The 20,051-nt window shown below is 32.9% G+C and overlaps 1 protein-coding gene across 1 annotated transcript; it reads left to right on the top strand.

Annotated features, from left to right (window-relative positions):
* The first annotated feature begins 11,207 nt into the window (after positions 1-11,207).
* Positions 11,208-18,364, top strand: LOC122637481 (glutamate receptor ionotropic, kainate 2). The gene is made up of 16 exons (XM_043829626.1): positions 11,208-11,340; positions 11,798-11,950; positions 12,068-12,271; positions 12,864-13,030; positions 13,235-13,423; positions 13,702-13,881; positions 14,030-14,227; positions 14,593-14,814; positions 15,088-15,187; positions 15,319-15,496; positions 15,702-15,885; positions 16,208-16,329; positions 16,532-16,679; positions 16,859-17,028; positions 17,360-17,481; positions 17,969-18,364. The coding sequence occupies exons 1-16, from the start codon at positions 11,244-11,246 to the stop codon at positions 18,256-18,258; spliced, it is 2,724 nt and encodes a 907-aa protein (XP_043685561.1). The 5' UTR covers positions 11,208-11,243; the 3' UTR covers positions 18,259-18,364.
* The last annotated feature ends 1,687 nt before the right edge of the window (positions 18,365-20,051 follow it).

The following is a 20,051-nucleotide window of genomic DNA, read 5'->3' as shown; positions in this document are numbered from 1 at the left end:
ATATATATATATATACGTGTACGTGAGTAAAAGAGAGAGAGAGAGAGGGAGGGATAGATAGAAAGAGAAAGAGACAGACAGATCGAGAGAGCCGGCTCTAACCTAACCTTTATCTCTCTTCTCTCCACTTCTCGTCGCGCGACGAGAGAAAAAGGGACGACGACGAGACGATACTACCGTAGACCGGAAGAAAGGCAAAGGGGATTTCTTCTTCCGTATCAAACGTGTCGATTCGGAATGAAAGAAAAGAAAAGAAAAGAAAAAAAAAGGAAAGAATAGAGAAAAGAGAAAGGAGGAAAGAAAACTTCTTTCTTTTATTTATATATATATATAATATATATATATATATATATCTTTCTCGTCGATCGTTGTTGATCGTTGTCGTTGTGTCGTCGTCGTCGTCGCGTCGTATTATAAGTTGCACTCCCGCACGATATCTTTATATATCCCCCACTCCTCTATATCCTTTTTTTCTTTTCTTCTTCTTTCTTCTTTACTATTTTTTTTTTTAAATTTCTTTCTCTTCCTCCTCTTCTTCTTCTTCCTCCTCCTTCTCCTCTTCCTCTTAGTAATTTACAGCACCCCACGAAGAAGAATCTCCCATGTCCACATACACACACACACACACGCACACGCGCGCACGCACACACACGACGCACCGTACTGCTGTTGCTGTTGCTGCTGACTGGCTGCCTGGCTGGCTCTCTGGCTGGCTGCTGCTGTTGCTGGTGCTCGTGCTGGTGCTGCTGCTGCTGCTGGCTGGCACTCCTCTTATTTTTCTTCTAAATAAAAAAAGAAAAAAAAACGTCGGCTTTCCTTCTCTATCTATCTATCTATCTATCTATCTATCTATCTATCTATCTATCTATCTCTATCTCTTTCTCTCTCTCTCTCTCTGTCTCTCGAAACACTTTCTTAGCTGCTATCGGGGGCCTGAGAAAGCAGAAGAGACACTCCCAGCACTATCGCAGGGCACGGACCAACGAGGGCTCTCGTTCGCGCGTTGTACGTGAGTGCGCGCGTGCCGTCTCTCTCTCTCTCTCTCTCTCTCTCTCTCTCTCTCTCTCTCTCTCTCTCTCTCTCTCTCTCACTCTCTCTCTCTCTTTCTATCAACCTATCTATCTCTATCTATCTATCTATCTATCGTTCTCTCTTTTTCTCTCTGGCGAATGCGTGGTGCTGCTGCTGTTACTGTTACTGGTGTTACTGTTGATATCAGTGTGTCGTTGTCGTTCGCTGTTACTGTTACTGTTACATCGCTATTACTATTGCTGTTACTGCCTCGCTGATGTCTCTCTAACAAAACACGCACCGTGCACGCAAACGCAAACCTAACGTACACGGTTCACGCGCACGCATAGGCGCATATTAATCCGACGAATAATCGACGAAGAAAAAATTCGTCTCGCCAAAACGCGTGTCAGTTTTTCTTTCTTTCTTTCAATAGATAGATAGATAGATAAATAGATAGATAGATAGATAGAGATACAGAGAGACGAGAGAGAGAGAGAGAGAGAGAAACAGAGAAAGATAGATAGAGAAAAAGATCCTCCTTTTCTGGTTGTGAAGTGAGAAAGTATGATAAGTACGTCGTCCACACAAATACACATACACACACAGCAGAAAGGCAGACAGAACAGAGAGAGAGAGAGAGAGAGAGAGGGAGAGAGAGGAGTCACTCGAGGAGCCTCGCGTATTCCACCACGGGAAACGGAGAGAGAAAGAAACGACACTCGAACGTCAGCGGCGCTCCTTATTCTTCCTACTCTAGGAAAAATCGTCTTACTCCTTCTTCTTTTAATCGAATGTTTTCGATCGAAAAAGTGCTTTTTTCCTTCTTCCTTGCTTTCTTTTTTCACTTCTTTTTTCTCTTTTTTTCTCTCTCGTTTTTCGTCTTATTCTTTCACTCGTCCCCGCCCTCGCTCCCATCCCACCCCACCCTACTCCTTTTGGACGAACGAGAGTGAGAGAGAGAGAGAGAGAGAGAGAGAGAGAGAGAGAGAGAGAGAGAGAGAGAGAGAGAGAGAGAGAAGGAGATATGACAGAAAGAGGGGAAGAGTTTGAGGAGAGGGATGTAAAAATTTGCCTCCTCGAAATCGACAATGCACACGAGTTTATCTCATTCCCTCGACACCAACACAACACAACACTAGAAAATACGACGCTCTTTTTTTTCTCTCTCTTTACGTATCTATCTTCGTCCGAAGAGAGACAGAGAGAGAGAGAGAGAGAGAGACGAGCTTGTATATATATATATATATATATGCATGTCTTCTCTCTCTCTCTCTATCTCTCTCTCTCTCTCTTACTCTTTTCTCTCTGTCGTTCTCGTTCTCGTTCGTTAACTTCTAACTCGTTCCTCTGGTTCCTTTCTCCGTGTCACATAGGATACGCACACAACACACCACACGACCAACAACCATACGCAGAGAGACGAAGGGTGCGGGGATCCGGGCGGGACTCGGAGTTAGAGTAAAAAAGAGAGAGAAAGAGAGAGGAAAAAAGAAAAAAATAACAGCAAGGAAGGAAGGAAGGAAGGAAGGAAGGAAGGAAGGAAGCAAAACTCTCGACTACGGGTTTTCGCGCGTCACGCCGCAAACTCGGAACTCGGCAAGAACCAGCGAGTATTGGTTGGTTGGTTGGTTGGTTAAGTTGGTTAAGTCGGTTGGTTGGTTGGTTGTTGTTGTTTGTGTTTGTTGTTCGTCGTCGTAAAAAAAGAATTATTATATCTAAATATCGATAATATTATATTACTCGTAAATGACGTATAATAAGTCGTCATCGTGACATCTGGGTTGATTACTTCGATCCTTCAGCACAGATCAATTCGTCCTTTCTTTATTTCGTATTCTTCTTAATTAATATTTCTATTACTTCTTTCTTTCTTTCTCTCTCTCTCTCTCTCTCTTTCTCTTTCTAGCCTATTCGATTTTTTTTCTATGTAAATCGTTTTGTTAATCGCGTATTATAATCGCGCCGGGCCCTTCGCGGGCCCTTCTTTTACGAGGACGGAACTTTAAACGTGACTACGACACGGCTCACCGACCCGACACGGACTAAGCTACTAAAGCTTACAACGCGAACAGTCGAACGACTACGACTGGTCGCGAACTTCGCGAGAGAGTTACGGTGTAACAGCGCCACCTGCGGCGTTGCCACATATCATTCGTTCGTTCGTTCGTTCGTTCGTTCCTTCGTTCTCCACTCTCTTCGAACGAACGAACGAACGGCCGTCGCCGTTGCCGCCGCCGCCGCCGCCGCCGTTGCCGTCGTCATCGTCGTCGCCGCCGCATTATCGAGGGAAAGAGAGAGAGAGAGAGAGAGAGAGGGAGAGAGAAGGAGGGAGAAAGAGAGAGATCGCGAATCGCGCTACTCGAGCCGTACACACCACACACTATCCGCTCACACACGAGCGTTGACGGTGGTCGACGGTCATCGACGTGCTCGCTCTCCGCCAAGAGAGTCTCCTATAAGTTCCTACGATCGATTCTTTTCTCTCCCTTCGATATCGAATAACCTTACACACTTATTCCCTCTTTCTCTCTCTCTCTCTCTCTCTCTCTCTCTCTCTCTCTACTTCTATCTCTATCTCTGTCTACTTCTTATTCTCCTTTTTCTTTCTTTTTTTATCTTCTCTCTTCTTTTCTTTCTTTACCGCGTGATCACTTTTGCTTCCCTCAAAAACCATACAAAGTTCTTTTCCAAGGGTGTTACGAGAGGACGAGAGAGAGAGAGAGAGAGGGAGAAAGAGATTATAGTTTTACATAATCAATTCCAAAACCAAATTTACGTTTTGAAAAATACTTACGTACATACGTATATAGATACGTACGTACGTACATATATACAACATATACACATATATTATCAAAATTATACGATTTATGTATATAATCAAACCGATCGAGCATCTCTGTCCGTAACGCATCTCCTCTATCTCTTTCTATCCTTTCCATCTGTCACAATCATCCCTCTCTCTATCCTTCCAACGCATCGCAGTGCATTCGACGTTGGCCTTGTCGACCGAGGTGGTCTCTCGAAACTTACGTACTTACGTACACATCCTACATACATATATAAATACACAACACACATTTTATATGTATATAGGAAAAGAGAAACGCGAATTGGTTCCTTCCCTACGATTCTTCGTCAAGTTATTTTTTTCTTCTTCAGTAAATACAATGTTAAAATTTGAAGAAATTAACGAGAACGATTATCGACATCCGCTCTTTTTTTTTCTTTTGCCATTTTTTTTCCCCTTTTTTCTTTTCTTTTCATTCTTGCTCATTAAAAATCAGCGTTATGATTAAAAGAAAAAAAGAAGAAAAAAAAGTGTTCTTACGTATTGGAGAATTCGATAAGTAACGGCCAGGGTCCCGATATAAATTGATCCGCACCTGGTGCGGCCTCTACCCCGCCCACACCCCCACCACCGTCTCTTCCTCCCACCGTCTCTCTACTACCATGAAACTCATTCACTCTTTCGCTCCTTCTCTCTTCGTCTCCCTCCTACTCTCACAGTCTATCTCTCTTTCTCTCTCTTTCTCCATCAAGGTGAGTCTTGCTCTCGTCCAATAGTTCTCTCTCTCTCTCTCTCTTTCCTTGTCTCTATCTCTCTCATTCATTCTTTCTTTCTTTCTTTCTTTCTTTCTTTCTTTCTTTCTTCCTTCCTCACGCTTTTTCCCGTTCCCTCGAATGAATGGTCCGATTTAGAGAGGGCAACTTCTCGCGGCGCCGGAAGTAGCCGAGAACCGACGGAAATTCACGAGAGTTCGGTACTTGCCACGTTAAACGAATCTAATCTATCTTTCTCTGTCTTTCTCTCTGTCTCTCTCTCTCTCTCTCTCTCTCTCTCTCTCTCTCTGTCTCTCAACTCTGTATCTCGTGTCTCGTTCTCGCGTCTAGTTTCTAAGATCTTTATCGCTATCGAATTAAAAACAAATTTCTCGTTTGTTCTATTTCTTTGTTTATTTAAGAAAAGCTTTACTATACTTTAAAAGCAAAATAAAATTAAAAAGGAAATTAAAAAGTAGAGAGAAAAAAAAATGTAAGCTTGCGACGGAGATCGAGCAGTGAAAAAAAAGCACACTATGCTACGGAGAGAGGAGTTCTGCTAAAGAGCCAAGAGCGTTACGGAAAAGCGAGTCGCCTCGCTTTGACCCCGTAACGAACGTGAGCCTAGAATGTACTTGCGTGTTTCTCTCTCTCTCTCTCTCTCTCTGCTATACATATATATATATATATATATATATATATATGTATATATATTATAATATGTATATATGTTATATATATGTTATAAATATATATACATGCGTGTATATATATATATATGTATATATGTATGTAAGTATAGGTATATAGGAACGGTGCCATTTTTCCCGCGACTTTTCGTGCGTGAAATTGTATACTTTATCTCACACGCTCTCCGCTATTTTCATTTCTCAAGGAACGATCCTGTTCGCATATTTTTCTTTTTTTTTTCTTTTCTTTCTTTTTTTTTTCTATCTCTCCTCTCCCCTCTTTTTTCTCTCTTTCTCTTTCTTTTTCTCCTTCTTCTTCTTTTTCTTTTTCTTCATCTTTTTTTTTCATATGCATGCGTGCGTACGTGCGTGCGTACGTACGTGCGTGCGTGCGTGCGTACGTAGCGCGTGCGTACATATGTGTGTTGAGTGTGTATGTTTTTTTTTTCGTTCAACCACCTCACATCGAGTGCACGGACTCTCTCTGTAACGGTAGTTGAATAGTTTAATGAGACTCCCGCGCATAAGTACGCCGTGCAACGATTTGCATGGGGCCTTAATAGGATTTCCAATGGAATTTTCTCTTTTTTATTTATTTTATTTTTTTTTCCATTTTTTTTTTGTTCAACGTTAAACGCATGTCGCGATCCAGGTATGAGCGCACGCGCGCGCGCTCTTGCGCTTGCTGTCACACGTACTCATGTATAATTTTGAATTGACATGACGTATACATTGAAAATGATATATATATATATATATATATATATATTATATATGTGTAAACACACGTATGAATTAAATATTCGGATTTTAACCACGTTCGTGGGTGTTCGGAAAAGAAAAATGAAGAATAAAAGAAATATTTGTTGTCATCGCTTCGTTACGATTTACATTTCTTTAGTCTCTCATTACAATTTGTTTGTTCATTCTTTTCTTTTCTTTGTCTCTTTTATTTTTTTTTTAATGAGGCCACATTGAAACATGATATTTCTTTTCTTTCTTTCTTTCTTTCTTTCTTTGTTTTTTTTTTTTTTTAATGACGCCATATTGAAATATGATTTTTCGCTAACGAGAGATAGATAGATAGGAAGATAGAGAGAGAGAGAGAAAGAGAGAGAGAGAGAGAGAGAAAGAGAAAGAAATTTCTCAATGTTTTCTTTCTTCCTTTTCACCGTAGCCTCGTCGCCGAAAAAAGAAGAAATTAAAGCAAAAAAGAAATGAAGAAAGTAGAGCAGTATTTTAAGCTTAAAATCGGGGTGCGCCAGAAGATAGCGTCTGTTGCGTTGAAAACAAATTATGCAAGAGAAATATACAAAGTAGGATACATACTTACGTACAACGTGCACGCACCGATGCATATATTCGTACGTACACGTACGTTACCACACACACACACACATTACATATATAATACAACATTCATACATTTATATATTCATACATACATACATACGTACAAAGGGGCGCGCACAGCCACGCGCACGCTACGCCGCATCACGTTTTTGGCGTAAGACGGTTGATACAAAAAAAAAAAAAGAAAAAAAAAAGAAAGGAAGAAAGAAAGAAAGACAGAAGAAAGGAAAAAACAAAAACAAAAAGTAAAGAAAGAATCGCCAGACAAAACCCATGTCAGTCAGAAAATGACTCGAACGCAATGCGTGTTTCTTTCTTTTTTTTTTTTTTAACTTTTTTCTTTCTGTGCGGCGTAACTTTTAGAAAAGAACTTTTTTCTTGAACGAGGTGTTAGAGGTGGGGTAAGATGGGATGGGGGTTGGGTAGAGGAGGTTCCGCGTATGGTAGAACATAAAAGAAATAACAAAAATTATTGGCAAACAGGATCGTTTGATCCCTTCCCGAATGAAGTACGAAACGATTTCCTCAGACTTTCTTACTTCGTTTTTTCTCAATTTTGTTTTTTTTTTATCCTCGAGCCCTTCCCCCACCATTCCAACGTTTTTTTGGTTTCCGTCTATTTTATTTCGCGCTTGCGTTACGTTTGCACGGTCGTAAGATTTATAACGACGTCGAAGAAACGATCTCTTTCATTGCTTCGTTATATCCTTCGTTCTTTTTCTTGTTCTTTTTTTTCCTTGGTGGTTTTTTCTTTTTCCCTTTTGTTTCGTTTTTTGATTGTCAGTTTAACGATTATAGGGTAAGGTTATAAAAAGAGAAATAACGTTTGAAATAGTGCTAGTGAATAAATAAATGTTTGTTACTCGCATGAGATAGACGACGAGAGAGAGAGAGAGAGAGAGAGAGAGAGAGAGAGAGAGAAGTATAGGAAATAAATATAAGTATTTATTACGTACGTTTTGTCTTGTAACGAGAGTAACGAAAAACTTTTTTGCGATTTTACATTTCTTTCTTTTCTTTTTTCCTTTCTTACGTTATTTTTTCCTTCGTTTACTTTATTTCAATCTATAAAAATAAAATAAAACGAGAAGTTATAGAAATGAATTTCCTCGAGAATAGATTTCAATTACATTTTTTTTCCTTCGCGTACGCGTAATAATTATGTGCGCGGCATGTAAGTACGATTATCGCCATCTTGCATTCGTAAGATGTACCAGCGGTGACATCTGTAGGAACATTGCGATAAACACTTACTACCGGATATTACCAGAGAGCGTAAGAGAATAATTTATCGACTGATATAGCGAAAACGTATAATAATTATAGGTTATCATAGTTTCGTGATAAATTTTTCGACATTGAAATCGTCGAGATTAGATTTTCCCAAGATCGTTAATCGAATCGATATGGTTATTCTTTTTTTTTTCTTTTTAATCTATGAAAAGAAAAACAAAAAGAAGAAGGAGGTGGAGAGAAGAGAAAAAAAGGAAAAAAAAAAAAGAGAAAAGAATACCGTAGAGAGACGGTACGAATTTGTAGGCAATCATCGAAGCATTTCGTTTCACCTGCCGCACGGGGTTGACCAGGGCCGTATTTATGCTTTTGAAGATCCAAGGCGTAACATCGTTATGAGACCTTCAAAAACATAACGGATTCGTTTCAGTTAATCATACTTATATGCATTTTTGTCTTTTTTTTAATTTTTATTTTATTTATTTAGTCTTTCTCTGTGACTTTGATTTTAGCGTTTATTCCAAGCTGTTATATATATATATATGTATATTTGTTGTTGTTTGCCATGAAGAATAAGATTTTAACATATAAATCCCCCTCATGAAGAGCAAGGCTTTCAATTTGCGCCTTATCGTAAATACGGTCCTGGAAATGAAACATCTGCGCCGTGATTTCAATCTGTTTGTAATAATATCATACAATCGCATGTTGTAGAAATCTCGCATCGCTGATCGAATATTTTCTCAAGCATGGAAATTAATCAAGCTTATCTCATGATCATGACGAATGATCTGTCGAGATCACGAACGAAGAACCATAGAAGATTCTCGAAATGAGATTTCTTTTTCCTTTTTTTTTCTTTTTATCGATTGACTGGCATTATGATGGACAACAATAAGTTTTGGTATTGATTTGATGATAAACAAGGATTTAATATATTTGATAAATAAATAAGAATATAAATATAATAATAGAAATGAGTTAAGAAGTACGTAAAATAAAGCGAGGAAAGTATATGTTTCTGTGTATGTGTGTGTATATATATACATATAGAAAATTATTCGACGATATTGTTTTCAACGAGAAATAATATTTTTTATCTTTTTAATAATATTGTCTTGTTTATATAAATCCAGTAAAATGATGATTGATATACAAAACGATTTGACATTGTTGATTTGACATTGTTACATGTATAATACATATGCTGAAGGTTTTTGATATAATCATCGAAAGTTCCTTGGTGACTTATAAAAATCGATTACTTTTTTTTTCACATTTTTGCGTCGACACAATTATTTTATCAGATTTCAAATACTATAATAAAGAAAAAAAGCTTGTCAATTGGTACGACCTTAACTATTATATCCAAGTGATTTCGAAAAAGATATACATTGATTTTTAATAATGGCATAAAAACTTTTGGCCCATTAGGAATATTTGCGAAAAAATAAAAAAGAGAGAAAACATAATAATAATAATAACAATAACATAACGCAAAAAGCAATAATCGGTATATGAACAAGTTGAGATTAACGAATTAAATAAAAAGTACAAAAAAGTGAAAAAGATAGAATAAAAGATAGTAAAAAAATAGTAACAAATAGGATAAAAATAGAATAAAAAATAAAATATAGTAAGCAAAAATAAAAAAAGAAAACATTTATACATATACATATACATATACATATTAACGATTGTTTGACGATCGTTACGCTATTTTTATCTTTCTCTGTTATCTTTTTTGATAGTTACACAATATCGATTAGAAAATTAGGGTTTTCATCGAGGCGATTTGTGCTTACGAGTTTTTCTTTTTACCTCGTACAATATGTATTCTCATACCGAATAGGTTCGCGTGTGTTAGAAAAGATGGTAAGGGGAGGGTAAGTGGGTAGTTGAGGTTGGGGTTGTAAGAGAAAGAGGTGGTGGTAAAGATAGAGAATGGGAAGGGGTTAGGACGGTAATCAATAACGTTCGAATCGATCGTTCCTACAAATGCGACGAGTAATTCACAATGTCACAACATAATTAATTATTCAAACTGTTCGAATTCTTTCTTAAAAATTTATTCGAATATAAACATCGTTAATTATATGTATGTATGTATATATATGTGTGTATATATATATGTGTATATATATATATATGTATATATATACATATTTATATGTAGATATGAAACCCTCTATTTTTATCATTTGTATAGATCACAAATCTCTATACCGCCATATTGTTAGAAATTGAATAATAAGGATTAAAGGATATGGAATGGAAAAAGGTAATAAAAAACAAAGGAATTATTTTAATTTGTTATAATTATTCTCTAATGAAAAGAATCTTCAGATTTCCTCATCGTACTCGTGTTCTTTATCGATTCACAAATCTATGTACCGCCATTTTGTAAGATATTTAATGTCTCTCTCTCTCTCTCTTTCTCTCTCTCTCTCTTTCTCTCCCTCTTTATCTTACGTAGAGATATGTCAAAAGGTTTTAAAGGGGAAAACATTAGAAAATTAAAAAAAAGTTAAAGAAAAGAGAAAAAGGAAATAAAAAATTGCTAAAGAATATCTTCTCAAGAAGAATTACAAAATAAATATATGTATATATAATATATCTATATAAAATATATGTATAATATGTATATATAATAAGTATGTATATATATATATATATAATATATCTATATAAAAAAAAGTATCGATCATAGGACATTCAGGTTGGTAATTCTCGCAGAGACATAAATCGATATCGTAGGTTATGCCAGGAAAAAGGTTTCGTTAGAAAGTATAAAGATGAGAGAGTTAGTAGTCACACGCGTCAGGATGTATCGGGTGGTGCGTCGCGTTTAAATTCATTTCTCAGGTGTTTTTTTTTTTTATACACGAAAACTAAATCAAAAACGAAATTTTCTTTCTCTTTCTATCTATCTATCTATCTATCTATCTATCCATCCATCTATCTATCTGTTTATCTATCTATCTATCTATCTATCTATTTATCTATCTATTTTTTTCTTTGCTCTTTCGTCAAAATTTTATATCCTATATAGTGCAAGAATAAGAAGAAAAAAAAGGAAGAAGAAGAATAAAAAGGGGGAAAAAAAAAATTAAAAGTAAAAAAGAAAAAAAGAAAAGAAAAGAAAAGAAAAGAAAAGAGAAAATACTGGAAATAGTTGATCAAACGAGAGATAACGGATTTAATGTTTATAAGGTGACATCGCGTTGTCAAACTCTTCGGCGCAGGCGTAGCCATTTTGAATGTCCCCTTACGAACGAGAATCACTCTCTCTCTTTCTCTCTTTCTCTTTCTGTTTCTCTTTCTCTCTCTCTTTCTATGTCTGTCTCTTTCTTTCTCTTTCTGTCTCGGTATATAGTATTCATTCGACATTAGAAGCATAGAAACTTCGGTATGTCGCTGATCGAGATTAGAAGGACGATCGTCTACGTTCTAATATTTGGATTTTTACTTTTATTACCGATCAAATGTCAAACTCCAATGAGTCTGTGTAAGTAACATATATATATATATACACACACATACAGATATATATATATATATATGTACACATATATATATGTATATTAATATATGTACATGTACAAATGCGTGCGCGCGTATATATATACATGTGGATCATTTGAAAAATTCGCGGTTCTTTTCTTTTTATATCGATACATTTTTTTATATTGAAATTATGTACATACATATATATGCACACGTGTGTGTGTGTGTGTGTGTGTGTGTGTGTGTGTGTGTGTGTACATACACATATACGTATACATATACATATACATATATGTGAATATATATATATATTCACAATAAGTGTTTAGAAATGAAATCAACACGATTTATTAATCTATTTACCTATACATATATACATACATACATACATACATATAAACTTATATATATATATATATTCTTTTTTCGTTATTTTTCGATACCGATCGAATTTTCAGTAATAGTGATAGAAAACGAAGATAGCTCGATTTTGAGTGTATTGAACGACGCAGCTTCGAGCGCCGAGAAGGATTTTGGTCACGATCTTATAACAGTGCACTTGTCCAAGGTCGAAGTAGATCGGGAGAATCTAGATGAGAGTTTTCAAAAAGGTATTTGCAACATGTTTGAAATTATTGCTTTAAGAAATGTTGCCAAAAATCTTTCCCATTTCTTCTCTGTCTTTTTTCTTTCTTCTTCCTCTTTTTTATTTTATTCGATCTCTTCAGTTTGCGCTGTACTATACAAGGGCGTTAGTCTTATATTGGACATGACTTGGTCCGGTTGGGATTTATTACGTATAGTGGCAGAAGATAAAGGTATCGTTTATAAACGGGGTGACTGTAGCATCAATTCTTACGTTCAAGCAGTCGACGATTTGTTGCTGATGAAAAATGCTACGGACGTTGGCCTCATTTTTGAAGACGAAAGAGGTAAAACTCAATGTTTTATTTATTTCAAGGTCATACTACCTCGATCGAACAACTCATATATATATATATATATATATATGTATTTTTTTGTTATCATACTTTTTGATTTCATTTTTCAAGTCGGTACAGGTGAAATGTTTTATTCATTTCAAGGTCATTCTCTTTTTCTCTTTTTCTTTCTCTATGTTCTCTCTCTCTTTTTGATTGAACAAAGTATATATACATATATATTTTTTTTATCATACCTTTGGATTTGATTTCTCACGATGAAAGAAGATAAAATGACATGTTCAATCGTTACAAGGTCATTCTCTCTCTCTCTCTCTCTCTCTCTCTCTCTCTCTCTCTCTCTTCGATCGAAGAACGCATAGTTTTTTTTTTTATGAAACTTTTTAATTTGATTTTTTTAATGATTAAGTGATAAAATGAAATGTATTATCGTTTCAAGGTCGTTTTTTCTTTCCCTTCGATCGAAATTTTTCCTTTTTAATTTTTTTAATTTTTTTTTTTTTTTTTTTTTTTTTTTTAATATCGTACCTTTGCAAGAAATAAAGATTAGAAATGTAATTGGTTTTTTTTTCCTTTTTTGTAGAACTCAATCAATCACTATATTATCTCATTGGTATCTCGATAATCAGATTGGTCGTGATCGATGAGTTTACTGACAGAACGGTTTCGAAAATTCGAAGTATGAGACCATCACCCTCTTATTATGCGATTTATTCGAGTACATACAAGATGGAGGAATATGTTAAAACTGTAAGTGTTGTTTTCTCGATTCATTTTGGACATCGATGATTGCCGAAACATTACGTAATTTCTTATTTCAAAATGTTCCTTTGTAAATTCAAAATGTCCCTTTAAAATATTATTTTTAGAATTGTTTCAACGTACGAACTATAGGATATCTGTATGTATATATATATATATATTTTTCTTTTTTTTCTTTTTCTTTTTTCATAGGCTATCGAAGGTGGCTTAGTTAAAAGGGACGACATATGGAATTTGATTTTCACCGATAATCGTTACAAAGACTTCAAATACATTAGTGTCGATTCGTTTAACGTATCCTGCACAGTTTTAACTATGAATTCTGACGTTTGTTGTCATTTGATGGGCGAATCCAACTGTAATTGTCCGGCCGATTTTCAGGTATTAAATTGTAATCATTTGAGATATTAAAAAAGAAATCTCAGAACGAAACATATTATAGATATGATTTAAAAATCAGTGTCATAATTATTATTATAACTGTTAAAAATCTAATTCTATTAAAAATCTAATTTATAATATCATATAATTAAAAAAATAAATTATTAATATAATTACTAATATATGTTATATATATATATATGTGTGTGTGTGTATACATGTATATATATCGTTTGTTGTCATATAACATTTTTGACATTTTTGTGTATTTTTATCAGATATTTCCAATCTGTTTTAAACGTTTGATCGGATTAATAGTAAGCATCATGAACGAAATTCAAAAGTCTGGAATAAGCGTGGAACCAAAATCGGGTCAATGCCCGTCTAATTTGACTGGAATTCCAGCACCCTCGACTTCTAACGAAACCGCTGAGGCATTCAATAAATTTTTAATATCGGTAAGCTTGCCTGTCATGATATTGATTGATTATTACGAACGTTAGAAAAGCTATGTAGAGTTCGATAGATACGTATTTATAATGACAATACACTCTTTTTTCGATCTTATAAACATTTGTTATTTTCGATATTTATTGGATTAATTAGAGATTGACAAACAACGATACTTTCGATTACTGGTCAGAAAAGGCCACGATCATGTACAAAGCCGAAATATCATTGCAAACTCTCGAACGTGGATTTTTGAAACCACTTGGAACTTGGACCAGACGGAACAAGATCGTTGAAGCTTCAGGATCTAAGATACGTCCGGCAAAGAGATTCTTTCGAATTGGAACGACTAAAGTGAGAGATCGATATTATTAACAATCGGGTGTATGAGAGTATAGGGTGGACCTATAAGTTCCTAGATCAATTTTTTTTTTTTTTTTTTTTTTTTTTTAGATCGAATCGAATAAATTCTACGCGTTCTAGATTTTACAGTCTGCATTATTTCATCAAAATTAATTCAAAAAGGTCTGATCGATTTTTTTTTTATTGATCTAATCGAAATTTTTTTTAAAATATCGCTCTTGGTCCATCCTGTATCGTACGACAAAAAAAAAAAAAAGAAAAATGAAAAAAAAAAAAAAAACAAGATAGAAATGAAAATCATTAATTATAATCATTAATTTCTTTTTAAATTATTGATCTTTTGATCGTTCTTTAAGTCGATACCATGGTCAATGCCAAAAATAGATCCAGCGACAGGTCAAACAATGAGAGATGCCGATGGTAACGAGGTGTGGGAAGGATACTGTATTGATTTTATCGAGAAATTATCCGAAGAGATGCAATTCGATTATGAATTGGTCATTCCCATTGATCGTAGTTTTGGTGAAAAATTACAGAACGGTCAATGGAGTGGTCTGGTTGGTGATCTTGCGAAAGGAGTAAGTACAATTTTAATATAAAATAATCATTTTTCTCGAAATTATTTAACGTGGAGAACATCAATCATCATTAATAATTTATTATCGAGATAAGAAATCGTTGCCCCGTATAAAATGTCAACCATTTATACTCGATAACATTAAATTAATAATCGACCCCTGTAAACCGTCAACCATTTATACTCGATAACATTAAATTAATAATTGAGCCCCTGTAAGACATCAACCATTTATACTCGAACGTTTAGAGATATCATCATTTTCTTTATATAGGAAACAGATATTGCGGTTGCCGCATTGACGATGACTTCGGAAAGGGAAGAAGTGATTGATTTTGTCGCACCTTATTTCGAACAATCCGGTATTCTCATAGGTATGACATAATTCTAATTTATTTCCCTTGTAATTCCAATCGATATTGTAGCACCTCAATTTCGAATAATTCGACATGTGATAATTTATTTTTATCAAAGATACCATCGATAATATTTTTTTTGCATGCAGTGATGAGAAAACCCGTTCGTAAAGCTTCACTGTTTAAATTTATGACGGTCTTAAGGCCAGAGGTTTGGCTCAGTATTGTCGGTGCTTTAACCTTGACTGGAATAATGATTTGGATATTGGATAAATATTCACCTTATAGCGCTAGAAATAATAAGAGGCTTTATCCTTATCCCTGCAGGTATATATCATCCTAGAAATAATAATTAATAAATTAATGATATCGAAAATATAATTAATGTATTTGTTCTTTTTTCGCAAATAATAAATAATATAAACAATTTCCATTTTATTACAATATTAATCGTACAATTAACAATTAAATAATTGTAATAATTTTTTGAATATACATATGAATATTTTACGTGGAATTTTTTATTTTATAGAGAATTTACATTAAAGGAAAGTTTTTGGTTCGCTCTTACATCGTTTACACCACAAGGAGGTGGAGAAGCTCCAAAAGCATTGTCAAGTAGAACACTCGTAGCTGCTTATTGGTTGTTCGTTGTACTGATGTTAGCTACATTTACTGCCAATTTGGCTGCTTTTCTTACCGTCGAAAGAATGCAAGTATGTATTTCAATTACTTTGCAATTGAAAGCAAATATAATATCAATAATAATAATAAATTCTAGAATAATTATTCTATATAATATTATTTTATTATTATATATGATACAGTAATAAATATTATTATCATTTGAAAATATTATAAAATAATTTAGGTATATAATAATCATTAAAATAATTACCATATTTATATTTCATTTATATCCAAATTTAATTATATCATTATCATTATTATTATTATTATTATTATTATTAATCATTATTATATCAAGAAGAAATAACAAACGTGATTTATTTATAATTAATCACACCCGTTAAACAGTCACCGGTACAATCTCTCGAACAACTGGCACGTCAATCGCGAATAAATTACACGGTACGTGTTAATTCAGGAGCCCATCAATACTTCATAAATATGAAGAATGCCGAGGACAAGCTTTATACGTGAGTAGAAAGCTAAACAATTCTTTTTTTTTTCCTTTTTTACATGCATACATACCTACATATATATCTATTTCACATACATACATAAATACATACATACTTGTATACATACATGTTTTCATACATGTATACACAAACGTATGCTCACGCATGTGTATATATATATATATATATATATATATATATATATTTTTTTTTATAGTGCTTGGAAAGAAATCACTTTGAACAGTACAAGCGATCAAATAGAATATCGTGTTTGGGATTATCCTATAAAAGAACAATACGGACATATACTTCAAGCTATCACTCAAGTTGGCCCTGTTGAATCCAACGAAGAAGGATTCAGAAAAGTAATTAATTTAAGATGTTGGTTAGTGCAGAAGAGAGGTTGAGGTTTTCCCAAGGAATGTCTTTACATAGAGAATTCAAAAGTTTCTTGATTCGATGATTTCAATGAATTCAATGAAATAAGAAAAAGAAAATTAATAAAAAATAATACTCGCAATAACGTAAATATGTATTTCTATAGGTGATCGAAAGTGAAAACGCAGAGTTTGCTTTTATACATGATTCCTCGCAAATAAAGTACGAAGTTACGAGAAATTGTAATTTGACTGAAGTGGGTGAGGTATTTGCCGAACAACCATATGCAATTGCAGTTCAACAGGGTAGCCATTTGCAAGAGGAGATAAGTAGAAGGTTTATATTGTTTGTTGAATATTTCTCTGTCTTTATTTTTCTTTTTTTATTTACTTATTTCATACTCTTCTTTTTTATTTTTCTTTCTTCGTTGTTTTCTTTTTTCTTACTAGTAAATTTTTACGACACGGGTTATATATCAAACGTAATATATCTACAATAAAATTATATATTTTTATTTTTATTATATATATTTGTTTATATACGTTCATTTATTTATCATTCCTTCTATATTTATTTAATATTAATTTTTATTATATATTTTTATAATAAATTTTATATGTAATAAAAGTTTTCGTACAACTAATCGTGTTAATTTTGACATTCTCAGAATACTCGATTTACAAAAGGACAGATATTTCGAAACGTTGGCGTCCAAATATTGGAATCAATCTTTGAAAGCTCAGTGTCCAAATTCCGATGATAGCGAGGGTATCACGTTGGAAAGTTTAGGTATTTTTATTATCAATATTATCGAGGAAATCCAAATTAAAATTGAGAATTATAATAATTTTTAAGATAGTCAGTATAAACTAGTATATGTACAAAATAAGCAGTAATAAGTATAAACTAATCAAAAATTATTTAGATATCGATCTTTAAGAAATGAGATTAATCGATTAATCGAAGTAATTCTTTAAATAAATCAAAGCCAATCAAAAATTGTTTGGTTACGTCGGTTTTACTCGAAACGAATCGTTCGAATCAAAAATTAAATCAAAGTTTTTTGAAAAATAAAAAAAAGTAAAATAAATAAATAAATAAATAAAAAAGGATCAGATTTTTAAGAGAAATGAAAACGTATAGAAGATTAAATAAATTTTTCTTTCTCTCTCTCTCGCCCTCTCTCTCTCTTTCTTTTTTTAGAAATAAAACTAATCGAAAAATAGAATTAATATGTAATCATATTAATTCTATTTTTCTTTTAAAATTGTAACAGGTGGAGTCTTCATAGCAACTTTATTCGGTCTCGCTTTGGCAATGATCACACTGGCTGGTGAAGTTTTATATTATCGTAAAAGAAATGCTTCTCAAGGGAAAGATAAGAAGAAGGATTCGAAAGTTATGAAAAAAATGGAAAACGATGAAAAATTGATGATACAAAAATTAGCTTCGAAATTGCAAATGAAACCAGCACCGACAGATGGATTTTTCAGTAGACAACAACTCGGTCAACCACGTGTTTCACATATTTCCGTTTATCCACGAAACTTTCCTTTCAAGGAGTGATAATTAATATAAATCAATTAATCGATAATTAATTGATAATTTATCGACGACGATCATTATAATATATATTATGTATATAGAGTCAAATATTTTCAATAGGAAATTTGTCAAGAATAAATAAGTAGATAAATAAATAAATAAATAAATAAATAAATAAATAAATAAATAAATAAATGAATAAATGTTTAACAAGAAAACATAAATCGTACGTGTCGAATTGTTCTCTTTATTTATTTACTTATTTATTTATATATTCATTTATTTATTTAAAGAACAAAAGGAAACAATCTTTTTTCGATCAAATCGTTTAACGACGAATTAAACGTAATTTAACGATTACACAATCCTTAATTAAATTATTTTTAATTTCATTTAATATCAAATTTATTAATATAACATTAAATAATTTAATATTAATCCAACAATATTATTAACAATTTAATAAAACAGGATTGCAACGGATATTTATATCTATACACAAATAGATAAATACATACGTTTTTAATATTAATATTAAATTTAATATTTATATTAAATTTTTAGTTTTCATATTTTTTAAGATAGAATTTAACTATGTATTACCTATTTATCATATATTATATGGACTATTTAATATAACCATATTGTACTCGCATAATTGCATATTTGTGTCTATCTACACATATTCTTTTTCTTCGTAACAAAATTAATTTAACGTTAAATTAAAATTGTTACGTAAGAATCATTAGAAAGAAAGATATAGTTACATAGATATAATCTCGACTAATTCGAATTATCATACCTATGCGGGGGGAGATGCATGGGGGGGAGAGGAGATGGGGACAACAGTCGTGCTACGTGAATCAAGTTTTTTTTTTGTCTATATTTTTTTTTCTTTTTCTGCTTCAGTTCATTTTTCTTTTTTCTTTTTCTTTTTTTTTTTTTTGTTTTTTTACGTTGCAAACGATCGTTATATACCAAGCGCACCAGCAAAAAAATACAATGGACGCGTGCAGGTCGTTGATCTCAATTCTAACTTTCACCTGTCCCATTATTATTTTGCTTTTCTCGCGGAAACGATGTAGAAATAATGCTAATATATATCTGATTAGTTTTAATCGAACATCTCTCTCTCTCTCTCTCGATCACATTGGTATTTCTATTATATTTGCATGTTAATGGACGTTAGAGACATTGACAGAAAGAGAGAGAGAGAGAGAGAGAGAGAGAGAGGTGAAATGTTGCAAAAAAATGATGAAGAAAAAATAGAAAAAAATTTCTAAGTCAGAATAATGAATTATCGTGTGTACGTGTCCATTTACGAATAAAGAAATACGAGAGACAATATAATGATTAATACAATACGTTTTTATATAGGTAAATATAAATATGTGGGCATATTTTTTTTTATAGTCCTTTTTTTTCGACGATTTCTATATAAAAACTTGATTTTCGAACTTGATAGTTTATTTATAGTAAACATATCATTATCAGTGATGCTATATATATATATATATATTTATTTATTTTATATATATATATTATTATATATAAAATAATATATGTATATAATGTAAATATAAATATATAAATTGTTTGCAAAATGTTTATTATATTTTTCAATTAATTCGTGATCTCAAGAATTAAAAATTAGAAGTTAAGAAAAGAGAAAAATAAAAATGAAAAATACTAAATTAACAATAAAGCAAAATGTCTTTTGAAAATTTAATAAAAAGAAATATATATATATATATATTCGTGATCATTTTTATTAAAGCGAATCGAATGGTTTAGGTAATCGATCGATCGCAACA

The sequence above is a fragment of the Vespula pensylvanica genome, chromosome 2 (genome assembly GCF_014466175.1).
Source record: "Vespula pensylvanica isolate Volc-1 chromosome 2, ASM1446617v1, whole genome shotgun sequence".
Classification (NCBI taxonomy): Eukaryota; Metazoa; Arthropoda; class Insecta; order Hymenoptera; family Vespidae; genus Vespula; species Vespula pensylvanica.
Note: the sequence above shows the minus strand (reverse complement) of the source record. Positions and strands in the feature narration are given on the sequence as shown.